This window comes from Equus asinus, chromosome 3, assembly GCF_041296235.1.
Source record: "Equus asinus isolate D_3611 breed Donkey chromosome 3, EquAss-T2T_v2, whole genome shotgun sequence".
Classification (NCBI taxonomy): Eukaryota; Metazoa; Chordata; class Mammalia; order Perissodactyla; family Equidae; genus Equus; species Equus asinus.
Genome location: NC_091792.1, coordinates 98,834,642 through 98,857,217, shown reverse-complemented (window position 1 = coordinate 98,857,217; position 22,576 = coordinate 98,834,642). Strand labels below are relative to the sequence as shown.

The 22,576-nt window shown below is 35.9% G+C and overlaps 1 protein-coding gene across 7 annotated transcripts in view; it reads right to left on the bottom strand.

Moving 5' to 3' along the window:
- The window catches only part of ANTXR2 (ANTXR cell adhesion molecule 2), a 233,451-nt gene that overhangs the window by 52,849 nt on the left and 158,026 nt on the right, over positions 1 to 22,576 (bottom strand). For all 7 annotated transcript variants that reach the window (XM_070505556.1, XM_070505557.1, XM_070505561.1 and 4 more), the window contains 4 exons: positions 8,981 to 9,025; positions 8,038 to 8,130; positions 2,815 to 2,982; positions 2,397 to 2,477 (listed from right to left, as the gene is read on the bottom strand). In XM_070505556.1, coding sequence (XP_070361657.1) covers positions 2,397 to 2,477; positions 2,815 to 2,982; positions 8,038 to 8,130; positions 8,981 to 9,025 — 387 coding nt within the window. The remainder of the gene's footprint in view (positions 1 to 2,396; positions 2,478 to 2,814; positions 2,983 to 8,037; positions 8,131 to 8,980; positions 9,026 to 22,576) is intronic.

Below are 22,576 nucleotides of genomic sequence, written 5' to 3'. Positions count from 1 at the left end.
TAATGTGATCAGGAGATGCTGCTTTATATAATATCTGATATATGGACTATATATGTAGTCCTAAAATCTGAAAAATTCTGAATTTTGAAACAATTTAACCTCAAGAGTTAGAATAAAAGGCTTTAGGACTATATTAGACAAAAGTGTGACCAATTATTAAAAAACAAAGTAAATCTTGGTCAAAATAATGGGGCATTACTCTTCAATCATAAAAAAATAATTCTCTAATCTGTTGGGACAACACATAGAATATTCTTGCACTATAATTTAAGAAGAATGTTAAATTTATTTGATATTTAACAAAATGCTTGGTACATGTTAGGCATTAGATAAATAGTTGTTGAGCGAATGAAAGAATGAGTACAACGCATTATTTAAAAAACCAAATATATCAATTTATCCACTCAGATGCCTTCTCTTCTATTCCCAACCTATCAATATGGTTTAACCTCCAACCCCAGACTATCATATAAACCACAGATCACTATTCTTGGCTGCCTCAGAGACTCTGCTCATGACGCTTCATCTATGGAAATGCTCATTGCACTGAACTCCACATGATGAAACCCCACCCATTTTCAAAGACAAAAGGCCTATGTTTTTGAAGCAGCATCCCCAAATTCCTCCAGGATGAGTTCATCTCTTCCTCTATGCACTCAAGAGTACGTGGTACCTATCTATAATATGGCCCAGACCACACTCTGGAATAAATATTATTTTTGTATGTGTGTTGTTTCCCAAACAAATTTTACGTTTCTTAAAGGCAAAGGCTACAGTTTGTACCCACCCCCCAGTATGACCTGATGACATTTGTGCATATTTATAATCCAAAAATTATTGAATTAAGCCAAAATTAGTGGGAACGATAAAGGCTAAAAGCTAAATTTTAATCATGAGAGTTAAAAGAATATATAAAGTGTTGGCAAGTGCTGGAACCATTGTCTATTTTTGCTGGCCAATACATCTTCAGTGCTAGTGCAATACCCAGTACTTAAAAAGATGAAAATTATTGAACAAATGAACTAATGTCTAACCTGGGGGAGAAAAAACTAAGATGATGCATGAAAGCAATTTTAAAACAGGTAAAGTAGAAATTTAGCATGTTGAAGAGTAAGTAGTTATATGTTGCTCCAGAAGCAGAACTCAGATCATGCATGAATTTAAACAGAGGCACAAATTTCATTACATATAAGAACTTTCTATTAACCACAGTGGTCTGGTAATGAAAGAGGCTGCTTCAGAAACCACCTGGTTCTCTCGACCTATGGTCCTAGCAAAGGGCAAATGAGCTATTGGGAATATTCCAGGAATATTTTCTCAAATAGGATTTCCTAAATGGTTGAACTCAGATGTTTTAAAAATTACCGCCATCTCATAGAAGTAAAATCTTAAGATTTTGATGTTTTTGTATTTTAAACACCAAGCTAGAATCATATAACACTAAATATAACTTAGCTTGGCACTGTAAAATAAATATTAATCTAATCAATTATTTCAGCCTTAAAAAAAGTAGCCTATCAGACCTGAATGAACCTCAAGTCCTCTGAAGCTGAAGTGAAGTTCATGCACTTGTTAAAACAGAATGATAATCACATTGACACAGAACGAAACGATCCTGTTATAAACAGTGTTGTCTCTCTGAACCAAACCTGCCCAGTGTTACATATGAAAAGGTTTTAAGCGATTTTTCTTACATTGATACAATAGGAAATAGTGCTACTATCTTAAAGAAATTATAAAACTGGAGAATTCTAGCCAAATTTCCCAAAACAAAAAAGCCTCAAATAGTCTTCCTTTTTAGGGAAAATGCATACACATATATATATGTGTGTGTATATATGTATTTTTATACATACCTGTGTCTATATCTCACCATTGCAGATTTCTATAATGCTTTATAACTTTAAAGACACTTTCATATATTCACGAAATGAGATTAAATCAACTGTTGGAGGTAAGGAAATACATATTTATTTGTAAAGAAACAGAGGCTCTGAGGCATGTTCCCCAGGCACATTGCTAGTAAATGCTAGAGAGAGGTTTCAACTACTAACGCCCAGTCTGTCCTCCCCACTGGGTGAAACGTCAGAACATGATGTCGTCCAAGTCAAAGGCTGAAGCAGTGAGTGTGCTTATCAAAGCATTTGTACAATGGACCCTAATTTTTATGTACTCCTTGAAAAGGGACTTGTGTTAAACAGTGGCTTGAAGATGGATTCTAACATTAGATAATTTATTAAGCACCCTATGTAATAGGAATTTGCACAAGACAATAATAATTTCTTCCTCAAGTGTAATGAGGGCTTTAAATTCTTTTTGATGATTATTTCACTAACTTCATTATATGGACCCACGCGGTCAGGTCAGCCCTTCCCAGCACATCCCCACATACAAACCTCGTCTCCTTCCTGAGGTCGCATCAGGGAAACCCGGTCGTACTGCCGCCGCAACAAAGCCCAGAGCGCGTCAAGACGGCCCTGCAGGGAACATGATTTGTAAATGCTGAGGCAATGTTCTCAACTTCTATTTGCCGAATAAATGAGTTAAAATGAAGACGGGAAAGCCTTATTCTCTACTCTCATTTCATTAAACTAATAAATAAATAAATAACAAAAACAGAGGTTCTTGTTGCTGCGAAAGTATTCAGTTGTTATGATGTAAAATGAATGTCTGCTATCTAATGTACCTTGGTCCTCCTTCAGAGAATTGCGGGTGGTGGGGGTGGAAGAGGGAGACTAAAAGAGCTATCATTTCTTGAGAGTTATAGTTTCCCTAGGAAGTTTCAGTTAAATTACACAACATGTGGACAGTTACCTTAATTGGTGTGTACCACTTTGTCTGGGGAGGCTGGTGCGTGGGTTTGGGTCGAGGTGGTCGAGGCCTGACGGGTTCCTCTGTTTCTTCAGGAATCGTCACCACAGCATTTTTGGCTTTCTCTAGCCTTGCGCCTTCCTCAGTAGATCCTTTATCACCCCAACGAACCTTTAAAACAGAGGGGAGATACTCTTGTGAGACATACAGTATCCTAGAAGAACAAGCTCTTATGTGCCCAGTGGTCCTTTGGTTCACCACCTCACAGTAAAAGGAAGATGAGTAAGTATACTAACGCCAAATTCCTCCTCTTCTGAGATTTAATAGATTTCTCACCACTCCTTACATATTTAATATTAAGATCCTACAAAAAAAGGCCCTTTGTAAAAATCTAGAGTCAATTAAATTTGAAGCAACCATTTCTCCACTGTTTCAAATAAGGAGTTAAGTTGTGGTTTACATATGAAATGCATGACAGTGTTCTCCAATTCTGTTCTCCAATTGGGAATGTTCCCCTTCCAGCCAAACAAACACCCATATATACTGATGGCACCGGAGGAAATAGATGATAATGATGGTGATAATTAGCATTTACTGAATGATTACTATGTGCCAATCTGCATTTAATCTAATAAAAGATGCAATGAGACAGATACTATGTTTTTTCCTTCCAGATGAGTAAACTGAGACACAGAGAGGTTAAGTGACATGTCCAAAACCACAAAGCTAGTAAGTAGCAGGACAGGGATTTGAATATAGGCAGTCTGAAATGGGTTAATTGGTTAATAGGTTTGAATATTACAAATATATTTTACACAAAGGAGTTAATTGTTTCTTCCAAACTTTGCATCAGATTTGGTTAAGGCAAAAGTATGATTTAAACATTTAGCCTTTGGAAATAAAATAATTATATATGATTTTCTTTAGTTTTGTAAAGCTTGATTGTAAAGTAGCTTTCAGTCTTTAGTTCCTTTGCTCATTTGAGTATGGTTATTTGACATATTGATTTTTCATTGAGGAAGTGGAATCTCAAAAGACTCTGCTTTGAAGAGAAAAATTCAGGTCACCAGGGAAGTCTACAAATTTTAGGGAATTCCCTTCTCTGAAAACTCTAGACATTGAAAAACCAGAGGGTCAAATGATTATTTTCTTTGTTTTTCAGTGAACAGGAATTCAGAGCTAAATCTTAGCTAGACTTTTTTCACGTGTGGACATGTGAATAGGATGTGCCTCCTGAAGGAAGGCTTTGTCCAAGCAGGAGCAGTAGAGATGTTCAAAACTCAGGGACATTACCAAAGAAGACAAAGATGAGATCAGTGAGGATCTACAAAGAAGTGGGACAGCCTGTCCAGGGCTCGCTATGACTCCCCAGTGAAGTGATTTCTACAAAGGAAGAACGATTAAATACTTTTTAAAGCATTGTAATGACCTGAGTTAGTGGGTAGGGATACGGATGATTACTGTTCATAGAAAGAACTATTCACAGCTTTTTGATAAGGCTTCTTTAGATGTTTTTACCTCTTTATACTGCAATTTTAGAATGGGCTCTCAATTTCAAGTGGACCCTGCTGAGTCATTAAAATGTATCTGTATCTTTCAGTGTGATCAGTGGTACTAGAATGTTCTTTATGAGGTTGTTAAAATTGTTTTAAACACCATTAAACTTTTAGAGCTAGATAGTTGGCTTTCTTTCCAGCGAAACGACCTTCTCTTTCAAATTACAGTGTCTTCACCCAGATAAACTAGAACTTATAAAATAGCTAAATTGAACTAAAAAAACTCTAAAACATATCCTTGCAGTTGTAAAGTCTCAATTTTAAGGGAAAAAACAAAAAACAAAAGAAGATACACCGTTAAGTAAACATGAATGTCATAACTCAGAGAAGTAATGCAGAGTTGAAATGTAAGTAGATAAAATTTAGATCCATTCGGAAATTATAGATTTTAACAGCCCAGCCTTCACAGTTGATATCGCAGAGGTTATGGTAATCATATTCTTCCTCCAAGTATCACTGGCACCGTTTTCAGATACAGAACACAAAGCTAGTTCAACCTGAGTTCTGACCAAGGTGGTAGTACGGGGGACTCAACTATCAAAGGACTATGCTTATGAAAGATAGCGGCTGAAGTCTAAAGGAAATTCAGTAAATAAATTCATTAGTGTTAGTTCATGAGGTAACTGTTTCATCATCATTATCACTATCATCAAACAACACAACAAACAATTCTCAATCAGTCTCAAAGTCTAAAATTAGGAAACACTTTATAGAGTTTTCCTAAAACTCTTAAAAGCAATTAAATATATATGCATAAATTTTAATATTTTAGTTTGATCACACTGAGATAGTCAAAAAGGATAAAATAGTAACAGGAATAGGTTACTACAAGGAACCTTAGCAGAATTAATATGTCTGACTTTTTTACTATAAAAAATAAGTGCAAGCTTCATAGCTAAATTCTTTCAACTCTGCTTGGCTTTCATTATAAACAATGATATTCCATAATTTCTAGAGCATATTCGGATGAATAGGAGGTTGTATCATAAAGGAGCAATTTCAGAATTGAGAAAAGAAACAAAAACAGTTTCACGCTCAATTGGCAGAAACACACATTTGAAGTCATTAGGTGTTGTGGATCAGTTGTGCTAACATCTGTCATTAACATCAGCTTGGTTCCAGCTTTCTGCAAATTGTCATTGCCATAGTGTTTAAATATTTAATATAAAGGAGGAGTAAGAAAAAATTTCTAGGTAAAATCCATATACTGGCTTAAAATAACATTACTTAGGAAGATTTGTTCTGTAATTCAGATGTGCTCATAATTTCTGTGACGCCTTTTACCTTCTCCAGTTTAAGATATTTTTTTTAAAGGGAAATACTTTCCAGGTTTGAATAGGCATGATTGTAAAACTGATTATGTATTCTCTTTTCCCTCTCCAAGTTTAAATAAGTTCATGTTTGAGAAAGTTTAATGATGCTTAATTTTCGGTTCAATTTTTATTGCGTATTTTTATGTATTGTGTTTCCCCTTTCAAAGCCCAAATTTATTTTCTCTTTTTTTTTCTCATTCTCATTCCCATTTCCATCTCATTGATGGAATACTCCATAAAATGTAGCCCAAATCAGCCAAGGCTAAATGGACTCTGATTTAATAAAAGTGGACGAATCCTTTCCATAAATTTTCTTCAACTGAAAAGGACGGGTGATATAATTTCACATATTAAGAGTCAGTAACAAAACCTGAAATGTGAGTTATTCAAGAATGTGCATGAGACCTTGGCTTTCTTGAGCATAAACCAATAATATTCCTTTTAACTCAGGACCCATTCGGAAGAGTTCATGCCCATGCTTTCCTTTTCTTTAGAAAGAGATCTCAATCTTTGGAAGACTGGAATATTGGACTAAAAAAAACCTGGCATAATTCCTAGTGTATTTAGCATTAATAATATTTATTCATTTAAAACATACTAAGATATCACATACTAATATATCCGTATCTTGTTGTCATGTGATATTTTACGTGCGGATTTCAAAATGGACTTAAATTTATTATTCTGAATATAAAGTAGTGCATACTCATTGTCAAATAAGTGAAGAAAAAATACGGAAATATATAGCACAAATTGAAAATCACTCCATCCAGAGAAAACTAATAACGTGGTGTATCCTGTCAAATCTTTTTTCTCCTTGCATAGATCTTTTTACACACACATTTTGGAATAAGGCTAAATAAACTAAAAATAGGTTGTGACAGATCATATTTAGATATCCATATGTAACAATTTTATTTAGAAGTGTATTTTTTATATACACAGGAACATCTAATCCACTCTTTCCCCATTCCTCCAAGCCTAGAATGACACAACAAAGGCAAGGGGAAAGAAAAGACCTTCCTTATGTGTCAAGCAACAAGAGCTAGCCTAGCCGTGTTCTCTCTACTCCTTGATATTCTCAGTTACCTACAAACAAACACACACGCAGTATCTTCTCCAACAGACAAGCTTAATAGCTTCTGGCACCTGCCCTTTCCATGGCTTATTGGCAATGAGTCAGAGGATATTTCAGCAACAAAGTGGCAAGCTCTTAGGGAAATGTACATTATTTTAAGATGGAATGTGGTCCAGAAAGTGAGAATCACTATCAGATGACTTGAATACCCACTTTGGTAATGACAGCGATGTTAAGTAGGCCTGGGCTTCTTTTGAAGAATACTGAAATTTATTCTGAACAGGGGAAACTCTCCTTGGGAATCTGAATTTTATTGAAAGGTATAAAAAGAGAAAATTGCAACAGTTGTGAGGTTGTTAATTAGCTTATTGATTTTTGCTGGCAGTAATGGGACAGAGCAGATATGACAGTAAGAGACGTACAATGATTGCACAACACACAAAAAGTCCTTATCAAGAAGTAAAATTAAAGGATAACGAATAAGGAGGAAATGCCAGGATTTATGTTTAATGATAAAGTCAATATATCAATGAGAAAATTCTTTCAATTGCTCCTTGGGGTGAGATGCTGGCCTGTCTAAACTGTTGTTAAGGGCTCAGTGTTGGCGATGATTGCTTATTATTAATTAATCTATCACTTTGAAAACTATTTCATGGTGGTAAGAAGACCTCATTGGAGTTTTAACGTATAATATTAAAGTTCAATTTCAATCCACATTTTGAGCCAGTCAAAAAATTCAATACATTCTATAAATGATTCTTAATGTTAATTATGATCATTCATAAGTGGTAACTAAAAGCTGTAAAAAAAAAAAAAGAAAGAAAGAAAAGAAACCTTAAATGTGCTTCCTCTACATTTGTGATAAGGTCATATCCAGACTATTGAATATTTTAACATTCTCTCTCAAATAGTTCATAACTGCTGGATCTTTTCAAAGACAAGCATTGTTGCAACTTTAAGTGGCCAACTTCTTTAAAGTTGATGTTCTCTGAGGTAATTTTTTCCAAAATAGTGAGAAAAACCCTAACTTTGTTTTGCCGTTTAGAATTCAGGCATCTTATCAATGCAATTCTTTGTCTCATGAAGTCAGTTCTTGAACAGTTTTGAAACGGCCAGGATGATTCCATTGAAAAGGAATCATCCCCGAAAGACCCAGTGTTAAGTAAAAATGGATGATTATTGTGATATTGAATTGTGAAAAGCACAGTTTCCATGGCTTAATAGTTCTAGAAATACATTTTCGAGATTAGCAGCTTCTATTTTTTTTGAAGATACTGACCTCCATTCGTTTAATTCCTCCGACCCCTCGACCACCATAATAGGAAGCATCCACAGTTGGCCATTTCTTGGTAGGCAGAGGTTCTTCTTCCTCCTGTGTAGATACAGTTTTTTTAAGCGGGTTTAATTAAGTTCTTCAAATATTGTTTGTTCAGAACTGGCTCACATTTAAACATTTTTATGAATAATGTCATTGATATAGAAGAAATGTGATGAAAATTATATACAGGGCATGTGGATGCATTTATGCTCACGTGCATAAATTTCAAGTGGAGTTCTACAGAATACGAGGACTCCTTCCCTTCCACAATTTTAGGAATTGCCCTTATTTCACTAGGTTACCAAAAGTTACTCCTTAACTATGAGGATCAGCTGTTTGTTGGAAATCTATTCATCACTTCATATTTAAAAAGATAAATCATTAAAATTAGGACAACATTTAAATAATCATTTAAAGCATCTATATATGTGTAAGTTTGAACTCTGCGAAATTTGTACTAACAAGACAGGCAGTTGGGAAATGCACAATGTCCGTAGATTCTGTATTCATGTTGCTGATGCAATTTTGGCTAACAGAGTAATATAAAAGTAATAATCATTTTGAAGAAAATAATAACATCTTTAAACTGACAGTTTGGCTCTTCCAACTTTATGTAAATAAAATAAGTGACATCAGAACTATTGATATAGTGCTATAAAATTAAATCCCTATGTACTGTTGATTCTGATGGCCAGTCTATGTTTATCAGTCTGTGAAGAATTCAGTTCCTTTAGCACATGAAAGAAATCCTAAGAGGATAAAGACTAACAATTGATTTTCATAAATTCAAAAGTCAAGACATAGTTATCATAGTCATCTGACAACAATGTAATTGATCAAATTTGGGGATAATATCTAAATAGAGAAAAAAAACACCAAGGTCACTTATAAGGCACTCATTTACCTCTTTTGGTGCAGGGGGTGGTGGTGGAGGGGGATCCTTGATAACCTGTCCAAAAAAAAAAAAAATCAAATGTAAAAACTTTGGTGGAATAGGGAGGAGACAATAAGGCTGTGTAAAAATATTTAAATTATTTTATAATCTATGATAATTAGATTAGTAAAATATTGTGGTAGCACCAAAGATGTCCCCAATGAACCTTGCCTCCCAATATGTATGCCCCTCCTTTTGAATTAGGGGTTGCCTTTAACTAGCTTTTGACTAGCATGAGGTAGAAGTGGTGTCACGTGACTTCTCAAGCTAGGTCAGGAAGAAGCTTTTCCACTTCCCCTGACACAGTTGGAAGTGTCACTCTGGAGGAAGCCTACTGTCATGTCAGAAGTCTACCCTGAGACCATGAAGCTGTAAGGAAGCCCTTACGGAAAGTCTGGGTGATGAGAAAGAGGTATCTGGCCAGCCCCCAGCTATGTCAGCCATCCCAGCTGAGGTGCCATACATCTGAGAGAAGAATCTCTCTCAGACATCAAGGGCTGTTGAGCTTTCTGATGACTCCAGTCAAGCTGCCATCTGATGGCAATCACCTGAACCCCAGAGTGAGAGTGTCTTAGCTGAGACAGTGTCCACAGAACCGTGAAGACACCAACTTGTTTGAAGACACTAAGTTGTGGAGTCATTTGTTAGGCAGCAGTAGATAACAAGCACCTAACGATTCACTAAATTCCTTCAAACACATTCATTCATTTTATCTTTATGATATGCATATATTATTAGCTTCATTTGTCAAGTGAATAACAAGAACAAAAATTGTCAAATACCTTGCACAAAGTTTCACTAAGTGGTTCTTCTAATGTCAAAATGCAAACACTTTCCACTAGATTACAGTATGTCCCCTCAAATAGAGTAGGAATTTACTAGCAAAATCCTCCTGCTGTGACTCATTGACTTTTTCATAATTGACATACAGAAGTTAGCCCGCTTTTGGATGAGATGATAGGGAAATTAACATACTCTCTTTCCCCACCTTTTAACCTAGAAATAAATCAACTTTTTAACGAAGATTCCTTTCCTGTGAATCATCACTCAATATATTCTTTCGTGAAATTTAATATGGTCAATTCTTTCTGTGAGGGAAATGGAGCCTGAAATCTAATTCAGATGGTCTTGACTGGTACTGAGGTATCTAGACTTTTCACACCATCATGATAGAAAATTATTGACCAAGTGCCACTGGCTTCTGATAATTCAGATACACATCTAAGTCTCTATACTTAGAAGAAAACTGTTTGAAAATCTAACTGGTTTACTTTATCTAATATCAGATGTTTCAATTATATTATTAAGTTTTCAAAAGTTTAAAACAATAGCAACTTTGAAAATGAATATCATCAAAGAATAATTATTACTTTTTAGGTATATTACTATTACCATGGATATGTCTTTTGAAGACTGCTTATCTATTAAAGATATATACTGAAATATTTCCAGGTTAAGTGATATGATGTCATATGAAAATGTCAGCATTTTCATCAAAATAATTTGGGATGGGGAGGTGGATGGGATTATAGATGAAATAAGATTAGCCGTAAATAGAGAATCATTGAGGCTGAGTGAAGGAAACATGAGGAATTCATTATTTTACTCTTTCTCTTTGTGTATGTTTGAAATTTTCCATAATGAAAGGTTTTAAAAAATTTAATGTTATTGATAATGTTTAGAGAACTGACATAGTTTCCTTTATGTATATTATTTTCATCATTCAAATTGTAATTTAGATCTAAATCTCAGGAAAAAAATATACAGAGACTATAGCCACATAGATATAACTGGCCAGCAATTTAGTTTGAATGCTATAAGAAATGCTATTTCTTTGTAACCCTTTTATTTAACTCAATTTTATCAACAAACATAAAAGTTCAGTTCTTTTTTAGTAATTTTGAAGGATAGAAATCTGTGAATTTTTCCAGTTAGCCCAGAAATAAATGCCATTGGAGGATTAAGATTTAAAATAATACTGTAGTAAAATAAAATAAAGTTAAGGTTGTCACGCTATAGGTGCATTTCCTTTATAAAAAGGAAGCAACTCATATAATTATCAACCTGCTTGTCCAAAATCAATCAATGAAAAGCAGATTAACATTTCACACTCAACATGGTCAAAACCAACCTAACCATCTCCATTTATAAGCCAACTCTTCTTCCTGTCTTTCCTGTTTCTTTCAAGTAAATCACTCTAGTTGCAGCCTCACATTTTTCTCATAATCTATAATTTCTTCCTCATTTCTAAATGACTTCCCTAAATCATTTACCATGTCCAATAGACTCTATGAAATATTTCTCTCCTTTTCTCTCTCTCTCTTCTTCCCCCCACCACCCCCCACAACCATGAATTCCCCCAATCTTCCCAGAGAAGTTCAGATTCCCTTGATATGCACGGATGCCTATTTGTTCTTCTCTAGCACTGATCAGAGTTGATAACTTTATCTAGCTCCAAAAAACTATAACTTCCATGAAGACAGGGTTATGTCTGCTTTGCTCCTCACTGTATTTTCAGTATTTAATAAGGTATCTAGCACAAAAAAGATTTTCTATTTTGTAAAGAAGATGGAAGGAAGGAAGAAAGGGAAGTTAGGAAAAGAGGAAACGGAGGAAAGTGAGAAAGGGAAAAAAGGAGGGAAGAAAGGACAACGGGAGAAAAGGAATAAGGAAGGAAGGCAGGCAGGAAGGAACAAGGGAAGAAGGAAGGATTCTTTACATTCCATTCCCACTATCACCACCTAAAACTCATAAACTCAAAGATTCTCTGGACCTTAAAAATATCTAGTACAACATTTTTCAACTTCTCCAATGCACATTCAACCAAAACGTCAATATTCTAAAATCTTCTCACCTAGCTGTAGTCCAACTATGTTTGAATTTCTGCAATAAAGAGAAATTTGCTAACTCACAAAGCAATTCATTCCATTGGCAAGGAACTCAAATCACTTGAAAGTTTTTCCCACAAATGAAGCCAAAGCTTCCCTCTCTGTAGTTTCCACTCTTTAGTCCTGATCCTAGAGTGTGGAAACACACACACACAACTAATTTTTCTTCCAGAAGAGAGCAGTTCCTATTTTTGAATACTAGGATGATAACCACATATCTACTGAGGCTACTCATCTGAAAGCTAAACATCGCAACCATTTTTCATGTAATTGTTCTAAGTTATTTACTTTCTGAGTTATATTATGTCTTGGTCAATTTCCTTAGTATATATTCATTTGATCAATATCTCAAAGTGTGTTTTCCAGAACTGATAATAGCATTTTAAGTGTGGCCAAGCCATTATAATTAAATGAATGGTGCTCAGACAAAATAGATGCACCCCCAGCAGTGCTCACTCCCATTCTATGCATTTTAATTAATAACATATTGATACTATTGATTGATAGTCTATAATTACCATAGCTTTTTTGGGCACCAATGTTTACATGCTCTACTTGTAGTTAAATTAGACATCTAGCTCTTATCTCTTGTCTTATCTCTAACCCATCCCTCATTCTAACCTATGTAGCCATGTCAATATTTTTCTAACAGAAGCTTAATCAATCATTTCTTTGGTCAAAATGGATCGATGGTTCCAGTGACCACAGGTGAAATCAATAAATTAGTGAATTTTATTGGAAGAACCCTAGAAATCATGCTTCTACTCTTAGTTTTGCAAATTACCATAAAGTTCTTTCTAGAGTTCCCTTACTAGAAAAAGACCAAGGTACCTCTTTCATTCCCCTAAGAATGAGTATAATGCATCTGAACTCACTTTCACTTCTTTGTGAGAAGTTCAAATTTACTCTGCTTATTACCTGTACATCTTGCATTGGTATATAAATTTATAAGGACATAAATAGTATCCCCAGCCCTGTTCAACATTATATCCTTCTGAGAATTACTGAACATCCCTCTCCATGACTCTTTCTTTTTTATGTCATACTCATTATCCTGCATAGCATCTAGTTTTAGCATTGATATGAGCAAACTGAGTTTGAATATAAAATCCTCATATGACCACTGCTGACACACTCACAACAGGATAATGAGAGGCATCTTTGCATTCTTTCTCCTTATCAGAGACCCTTTATCTGTTATCATAAGCCACAACCTGGCAAACCAAAGCTCCTTCTTCATACATCTACAAGAGCCAGCTCTTCTATTCTCATTGTTCAAATGCCTTAGCATGGTCTAGTTCTGCCCTAACATCCTATCTACAAACATCCCCCTACATGCACCTCTACTCCAGGCTGACTGAAGATCCCTTTGCTTACTACAAATAAAATGACCATTTCTATGTTAAGTCCCATCCAGCCATCACAGAGTAGTCCACCAACTTTCCATTGCTTTATCTACAAGCTTTAAAACTTCTAAAAATATAGCTGCTGCACAGTCGAACAATTCATGCTTCATTAACTTGAGTTTATATGTTTATTTTGGAATTTTTCAGTTATCCCTTAAGAGTGTAGATTTCTTAAGGGCAATAATCATTTCTCCTTCTTTACAAATATCACGGTGCCTAATAAAGTGCTCTACAAACAGCAGGTACTAAAAGTATGATTGAAAGTGAGCTGAAGGAACTGGCTGAGAATATTCACACAGGCTCATAGCCAACTTCTAAATTTATAAGAAAAATATTGAGGAAAAAATATATATATAAATAATAAACAGAGATAGATTTCCATGAAACTAAAATATTGCTACTTCCAAAGAAACTGAAGCATCAAATTTCTCTTTCAACCAATAAAGCCAGAGAACAAATGAACTCAATGGCAGATGGGAAGATGTAAGACCATCCTAAGTTTCTTCATCTGGGAAATAAATTTGATTAATTGTAGGCCCTTTCCAACATGAAAATTCTAATAGAACACTAAAACAAAATACATATCACAATATTTCCACCAGGTTTTTTGCTTCTGTGCCTTTCCATAACTAAGTAGGCTGTATGTCTATATCTATTTGTATTCACCTTATTCTGGAAAAGAACATTAGGGTTTGTTTTTCCAATAATGTCTCATTAATCTAATATATGACTAAATGCATGACTTATTATAAATTTAAAGTGATTTTGAAATCCTGCAAGTATATTTTCTACATTGTTAATGATGGAAACAAAGCCCTTAAAACTCTACCTGAATCAAATTTTGATGTGTTAAATTAAGAGACACAAGCACCATCACAACAAGTAACAGCACCATCAGAAAATTGAAGCAGGATAAGGCTCATCTGTGTGCTGTTATCACTGTTAACAATAACCACCCTTTCTTGGTGCTGCCATATGCCACACACTGTATATTTCTCTTATTTTCATAATCACCCTGTGCAATTACCACGCTTATCTCCATTTTAAATATAAGGAGAGGGAGGCTATAACCTTAATAACTTGCCCAAGGATATACAAACAGAAAACTTTAGAATTAGAATTCAAACCCAGGACCCAAGTCCATCTACCTCCAAACTCTGAGTTCAACTTCTTCTGCCACATGACGTCCTTTTAAAATAAGGTTTGAACCACAAAGGGAAAGGGTACAAAAGAAAAGACTTAAGATTTGTTGAGTAATTGTTACTTGTTAGGATGCATGGATGGACAGATGGATGAATGGATAAATAGACAGAAAGATAGCTATAGCTTAATTTTTATGGTAACTGTGTGTGAGAGAGGTTATCATCCCTGTTTTAGAGAGATATGACATGTGAATTCATATGCCCAACATCACTGCCCTAGAAATATTGGAATAGGAAATAATGTTTTTTTGTGTGACATTTCAAAATGCTCCTTCCCTCTACCCTACCACACAACCTCATAAGTAACAAAGGAAGATGAAAATAACCTGAAGCCATTCAGTCCAAAAGCCAAAAATGGCAAAGATCTGTGTCCAGCTGATATCCCTACATTTCAATAAAACTAGTGCAGGAGAAAAGGAAACCTTACTGTTAGTCCAAATACATTAAAAATAACAATCATGAGAATCCCATTCTCGTATTAAATAGTGCAAGAACACATTCATTTCAGAAAAGGATGTATTCATATGCACCATATTTTATGAGAATTTGCAGATTTTAAAAGGCATAATATTGCCTAGTTGCCAGGATTTTTTCCACTTAGCATCCTTCAGCTCTGTATTGAAGATTCTGGAAAACACTTTCACCACTTTATGAACCATATGCAGAGTTTGATTCTTCTCCAATTTTTTTTTCATTTGTTATTACCATCATCAGGGAGGATTACATCTCATCTACTTAGCTGCTAGAATGAAGATTTCAGTTTGGAGGAGAGCCGATTTGTTTAAAAAAAAGTTAGCTGCTTGAGGCAACAGTCCTTTTGATCTGCTCATTAACACTTTTCAAATGTTCGAGTGATGTGGGCATTCTTTGCGCTAGAAAATGTCAGCACTGGAGCCTGCAGCCAGCTTGATGCAATCATATGTTCCGATATTCAGAAAAGAGTGAAAAGAACTGTCAACAGTGAACTGCCTTGGATTTTTTTTTTTTAAAGATACTATACAACGACCGTACATCAACTAGTATTTCAGAACTGACTCCTGCCAGTGACAAAAGCAAATGCCCAATTTATCAGCGATGTCATCTAAGTGCCTAAGAGCCCACAGACAATAGAGAAACCATTCTTACTGTTTACAAAAATTTGTTTAAAATATATGTGGGTCTTCCTTTCATTTTCCTTTTTCTTTCCTTTCAGAGAGCAAGTGTAGTGCCTTTCCTCAACACAAAGTTGTCTTAGGTGAGTATCTGGAAAGTCCTCTTCTGAATCCCACAAAGTCAGATGCTTTCAACATCCAGAACAAAATAGGGTCTGGGTTATCTCATCCTCCCTTTCCTTTCAGCCTTGACAGACTCATCAATGTTCAAAGATTCTTACTTTGAACGAATAAATAACTGGTGGGAAGTCGGACAATAAATATAATTTAAAATGCCAAAGGAGGTCTGGGAAGAGCAGTGTGAGAACGTATTCTGCCAGGAGTTAAGTAAAATGCTGCTGTCAAAGCAAATAAACTAAGACCAGGAAGAGTTTGATACCCTGTTTTGTAAATGCTGCTCTGTTGGAAAACATCACCATGGAAGCAATAAGAGCTAACATCACACTCTGTTTCTAGGAGGCAACCAAACATAAATCATTTTAATTAATGGTGCAAGGAAGGCATATTAAAATTTAAATTACTTCTGTTTTATTGTGCATTCCAAAGGAAAAAAAAAATCGGGCTGCAAAGTAACTCAATAAAGGCACTAAGAGCCCTCCTCAACAATAAAAACAAGTGCCGTGTAGAAGCATTATTACTATTTAGAAAGAACAGCACAGCTGTTGCTGGCTAAGAAAATGATTCTATAGAGCTCCAGTCAGACATAGCCTCATCACAAAAGCTCAACTTACTTATAAGCAAATTGGGTTTTAAAAGATAATTTTTTAAAATGGCTTTTTAAATTAAGATTTATGAGGTCTTTATGTAATGTCTTAAATGTACTAAGGAAGAATGAGCTTGCAGTTTTCCCTGGAGCATGGAGAACTTTGGCCAAGGACACTGGAGCGAAGTGAAGATTTATCATTTCCAGCGTATTCAGATATTTATTTGCAGCTGTATAACACACTCTAATTGACAACACTCCAGAAAGCCTTTGTTTGCCACCTCATTAGCCTTACATCTGTAATTCAGTGGAGTGTCTGGTTATTCCAAATGAAGCAACTATAGGACTGTCATTTCTGCCATCCAGATGACAAAAAAACCTGCTACAAACTCAACATATCTTCTAAGCTAAGCAATGATGAAAACATCCATATTTCCTGATATCTCACTTATGATTCAATACATGCTAAGTTTTTTTTTAACCTCTCCTGACCCCTTTTTTAATTTAAGGAAAAAGGAAGGATCCTGCTGATGTCTTTGTTAAAGAAAAGTAGTTGTGAAGGATGGATGTGAGGATACTCAAGGAGCAGAATAAGAGTCTTAACAGAATATGAATACTTAACAGATAGTGAGAAATAACTTCCTACACAAATGAGAACTTTTCCCCTTATGGAATAGTTTGCAAACTCAACATACTCTATAATTCACTAATGGTTGTGCCGGAAAATTTCAGCTTTGCGTGAGGGCTCTTTCATTATGATTATTACTAGTTCTCCAAATATCATTGGTTTCGATTTCTATTTGTCATGGAAGGACCAGGTACACAGAGGACACTATTCTGCCACATTTTAAATGACATCATCTCTCTCCTTTATCCTTGAAAATGCTCGTTAAAATGAACTGAAAAATTTAAAATGGTCTCATCTTAAAAGCATCCTGGATAGCCAGATATTTCCATAACCTTTTTTTATTCTATGCCCCCCTTTGGCAATCTGGTGAACTAATGGACCCCTTCCCAGAATAATTAAGCTAAATTAAAATACACAGATTTAAAGGAACCCAATTATATTGAAATCTAATTATTAAATCTGTTAGAAAAAACCCAAGTCTGTGATATAGAAATATGTACTTGTTGATTATATCAGTAAATAATGAGATATAATAGTAAGTCTAGGATCAATCATAATTTTGAGGTAGTGATATGTGTAAAAGATATTTCAAAATATCTGAGCAACTATAAATGAAATACAGAATATCCGTGATTATGATTGGCAACAAAGTCTTCAGAACTGCTGATACTTCTGTGGACAGTAGCCTACATTCTTAAGTGAAGGAAATGACAAATTTCAGTTAGAAGTGAAGATAAAGATTTTCTTTTCCATTCAAGTTCAGAATCCTCACGTTAGAATTCCCTGTGGAGTACATGTAGAAGCAACTAGACAAAAGCTAAATTGCTTCTACTTCAGAGTTTTATTACAATTGAAAATTCTTATATAATTGTATCTTAGTTCCTTTTGAGTGGAATTACAAAGGCCACATTTTCTATTGTCTATACATTATAAGGGACGCATTTTGAATAAAGGCAATGAAAATCATACAAAGAACTAAGATTGTACCATGAATCCCTTCATGCAACAATACTTCCCCATAGTTGGTAGAATTTTGATTAAAACTAGCAACAAGTTATCCTATTTTGAAGTTGTCTTCCAGGTAAAGAGATATCAAGTATCTCAATTTTAAGAATTTAGATGGTTCAAGAAGGATAAGTGTTTACTATACAGCATGCCTGGTTTACAGTGATGGGTAAAACACACACAGTACTTGCCTTCATGAAATTATTAGACTATAAAGTGAGAGAAATATTCAACAAATAATCACATAAATAATTGTTTAATCATAATTTCATTTAAGTATCACCAAAAAAATACTACTTTCTAACCTGACAAAGTCATTTTTTAAGGATTTTGGCTAAAATTTTAATATAAAGTATTCTAGAGGGGATATTTATGACTTTCATATGTTTCTTGTTCCTGATATCAAATTGGTACAGCTAACGAGGTATATGTCGTAGTTTCACTGACAGTATTTAGTTAAATGTTCAAGTTCTTTGCTGTTCCCTGCAGAGTAAAAAGGTCAATTTCTAGCTTTCAGAAGATTCAAGGGTTCAATATCTGAATGTGAATGAGACTGTACTGGCCTCTTCTAGCAAATAACAAGCACCCTGAGAAAGTTGTCCATGGACCGCTGACGTCAAATGGTTCTAATAACATACACTCTTTGGATACTTCTGAAAATTAGAAACTTATTTCTTCCAAAAATTCCTTATCACTCCAAAACAGTAAGTAAATTCTACACAGTATATAAAGCATTATGCATATTTACTTAACTTACTCAAAACAAAATGATAATTCCAGTTTTAAAAAATGTGTATTGATTTAACTAGCCTTGGAACTATTGCAAACATTTTGAAGAATATTTCCTTGTCTCCCATCTTACAACCTCTTGTACCCCATGAACAAGTTTTGTAATGAGTTGATCTGAAAACACGTTACATAAGAATTCCCAAAATCAATAGCCCTAAGCAGTGATTCTTAACCCTGGGGAGTATCAGAATCATTTGAGGAATATATTAGTTTCTTAATGCTGCTGTAAGACATTAGCATAAATTTAGTGGCTGAAAACAACAGAAATTAATTTTCTTACAGTTCTGAGGTCAGGAGGCCAAACTAATCTTACAAGGCTAACATCAGGGGTTGGCAGAGCTGGTTCCTTCTGCAGGCCCCCAGGCTGTATCTGTTCCTTGCCTCTCCCAGCTCCTGGTGACTGTGAGCATCCTCCAGCTAGTAGCTGCATCACTCCAGTCTCTGCCTCCATGGTCACACTGCCTTCTTCCCTTCTGCAGTCTAATCTACCTTGTCTCCCTCTTACAAGGACACTTGTGATTACATTTAGAGCCCATCCAAGTCATCCTGGATAATCTCTCTATCTCAAGAGTCTCAATTTAATCACATCTGCAAAGTCCCTTTTGCCACATAAGATAACATTCACAGTTTCCAGGAATTAAGGTCTGGATATCTTTAGGGACCATTATTCAGCCTACCACAGGAGGCTTTTCCAAAGGGCATTAACCCCCGGAGATGTCTCATTCACCGAGCCCTCTCCCCTCAGGGAAAGTCACCACCATTGGAAATCTGATGGCCATTGCTCTGAAAGCCTTTGGATATCTGGGGCAGAAAATATAAGTATATAATATAAGCAACACTGTCATTTCTGAGTCATTGATTAGATACGTGTGAAATTTTAATCTCTGAACAATGAATGAATTAGTTCATAATATATTTTCATAAAATGTGAAATGATTGAATGAAGAATATGTGACAGATATTGGTGCCTCTGTTCAGGGCTTTTTTCCCAGGCTTTCTATTTTGATAAGAGCTCTTGAGCATATGATTCCCAAGGAGGTGGATCACTGACATAATCTAAATGTGCCTGAGAACAGACATTTTAAGCTATTTAGTCATGTTTCAGTTGAAAGATTAGATTTAAATATTTGCCTCCAGTACTTACAACACACTCAGACAAAAAGAAATTTGTACATCACCAAACTGAAATAAATGCATTTCATTTCCCATTAAAAAGTAGTATTACTAGTAACGATAGTCACACTGACCCCTAATAATTAAATGCTGCTAAGAATTATTTAACTAACCATAGTTTAGTACCAGCATTGCACACATATATTGTCTAAAAGGAACAAAATAAAACAAATACCCTGCCATCATACTACAACACCCTCTGGTACACTTAAGATCTTTTTTGTTCACGAGGTTCTGGTCTCCTTTGCCCCTTCTTTTCAGATCACCTCTTCGTTTTTCTCTAGCTCATGTAGCTTCCATATTGTACTCCGCCTCTCCACACTTTGTTGGAGACACTTTGGCTCCAGCCACATCTAAGGTGCGCTCTGTCACTGGCTTTCCACTCAATTGTCGACAGAACTCACTTGGATACAGACTTAATCACCACTAGGACCAGACCTCAGCACCATGGTAAAGCAAGGAAAGCTTCTTTCAGGGGATTATATTGATCAGGTCTCTCCAGCAGCTTCCCACCACCCCTGAGGTACTTCAGACTTCCTAAAAGACAGAAGAGGCCCTCCCTTATGGCGCTAATGCCTAAATCCCAAGTCATCTTTCACTGCTCCCTTCCCCTGGCATGCTGGGTAAGCCTCGGCCTAGCACTTCCCAAAGCACGCCATGGTAACTTACAACTGCACACACACTTCATCTGAAACGTCCCCCATCAATTGCCAACATCTTATTCATTATTCAAAACTCGGTTTGGAGTCACCAGCTCAGTCTGGTTTCTCTGAAACAATCCCTCTAGCAAATCTCTCCTCCTTTATGTTCTTACTGTTCTTTGCACATGTTGCCACTGGGGCACTCGTGAACTGCCATTTACATTTTGACCACATTTCTGTGTTTCCATATTAAAATGTGAGTTTCCATATCACATTATAGTCATTTTTTGTACCCCCAGTTCCTAGCACAGGGCTAGCACATATTAGGTTGCCAAGGGCTGAACACAGAATTTTGCCTCTCCTTTCTCCCTGCTTTTAAACCTACTTTAGGAAACATTTGTTCACTGTGATTCATTTATACGTAGGTATAAAAATAAGTTCACAGTCAGGGCCAGCCACTCTTTTATTTATAGTTCTAAATGTACAATAAAGGTGGTTCTCTCTATTAAATAAGCTGCATAAATTAGTAAGCATTCATGATATTCCTGAGGATAGGAAGCCCTCCTGACATGCTGAAAACACACCTTTAAGGGGCCCCTCTATACCTTACATAAAGAAATAGACTCCGTGATTTGAAATCTGCAGAGTCCCAGGATTGGAACATAGCTATTCTTACCACCTGATGATGGAATCTTCTCCATAACATCCAAAATGATGGTCAAGACCTGTATTTGAGCACATCTAGCAATCTCCCAATGAAGCCCATTTCAGTTTCCGCATGTGTCTTTAAAAAAGGCATATACATTGACACTTTCAAGCCCTCTGATCAATAATAAATGAAACTGCAAAGTAATGAAGGAAGGAAATCCACCACTGCAGAGTTTAAATTAAAAAACCAAGGAGCACAGATCACATTAAGGCACGTTTTTGCTTTTTAATTTGAGTCTCGAGAATGTGAGCCCCCCTGAAATAGCCATATCTAGAATAATCAAGATTGTAACAGGAAACCGTTTGAGCATAAATTGCTGTGGCAGGAAACTGATTAGTTCAGCAAAGAGACAGGATGCTTCTTGTCTCTACTGTTGTCTGAGTTAATTCTGTGCCTCCTCCGTGGGCCAACTGCTCGGAGATAAAGGATTTTAAAGTTGCCTCATGAAAGCAGACTGAAGTATCATTAATAATAAATGCAGGAGTCTCAATCAAAGGCCTGCCTGAAGTGGCAAGGAGGCTGAAATCAGCCAGCCAAGGTGAGGAGGAAAAAGGCAGTCTAGAAATACTATGTAAAGCACTGTTCTGTGATCCACAGAATATGAAGTTCTCCACAATGTGCTGATAATAAAAGGAATACTATCAAAATAAGTAGTAGGTATGCTTTGAGTGAGTTCTTCTTCAGGACAATCTTTTCTATGAAACCTGAACGGTCCAAGTTGGATTGCTTGAAATGTGCTGAAATTTATTACTCAACGTGCCACCCGTTGATAGGCAGACTAATGGCCCCACAAAGATGTCCACACCCTAATTTCCTAGACCTATGAATAAACTGCCTTACAGGCAAAGAGGACTTTGCAGATGTGATAAAGTTAAGGACCTTGAGATAGGAGATTACCCTGGATTGCACAGGAAGGTCCAACCTTATCACATGGTTCCTTAACCTTGGAGACCCTTTCCCAGCTAGGTTCAAGAGTCAGAGGGAGATGTGACTACAGAAGAGTGGTCAAAGAGATGCAAGCTTGCTGGCTTTGAAGATGGAGGGTGGCTTTGAAGATGGAGGGAGGGGCCCACGAGGCACGGAATGTGGGTAGCCTCTAGAAGCTGGACAAGGCAAGGGAACAGATTCTCCTCTGGAGAGTTAAGAGGGGAATGTATCCCTGCCAATACCTTTTAGTCTCATTTAGCCCAGTGAGACCCATCTTGGATCTGTGACTAAATAACTGTGAGACAATACATTTGTGTTGCTTTAAGCCACCAAATATGTGGCTT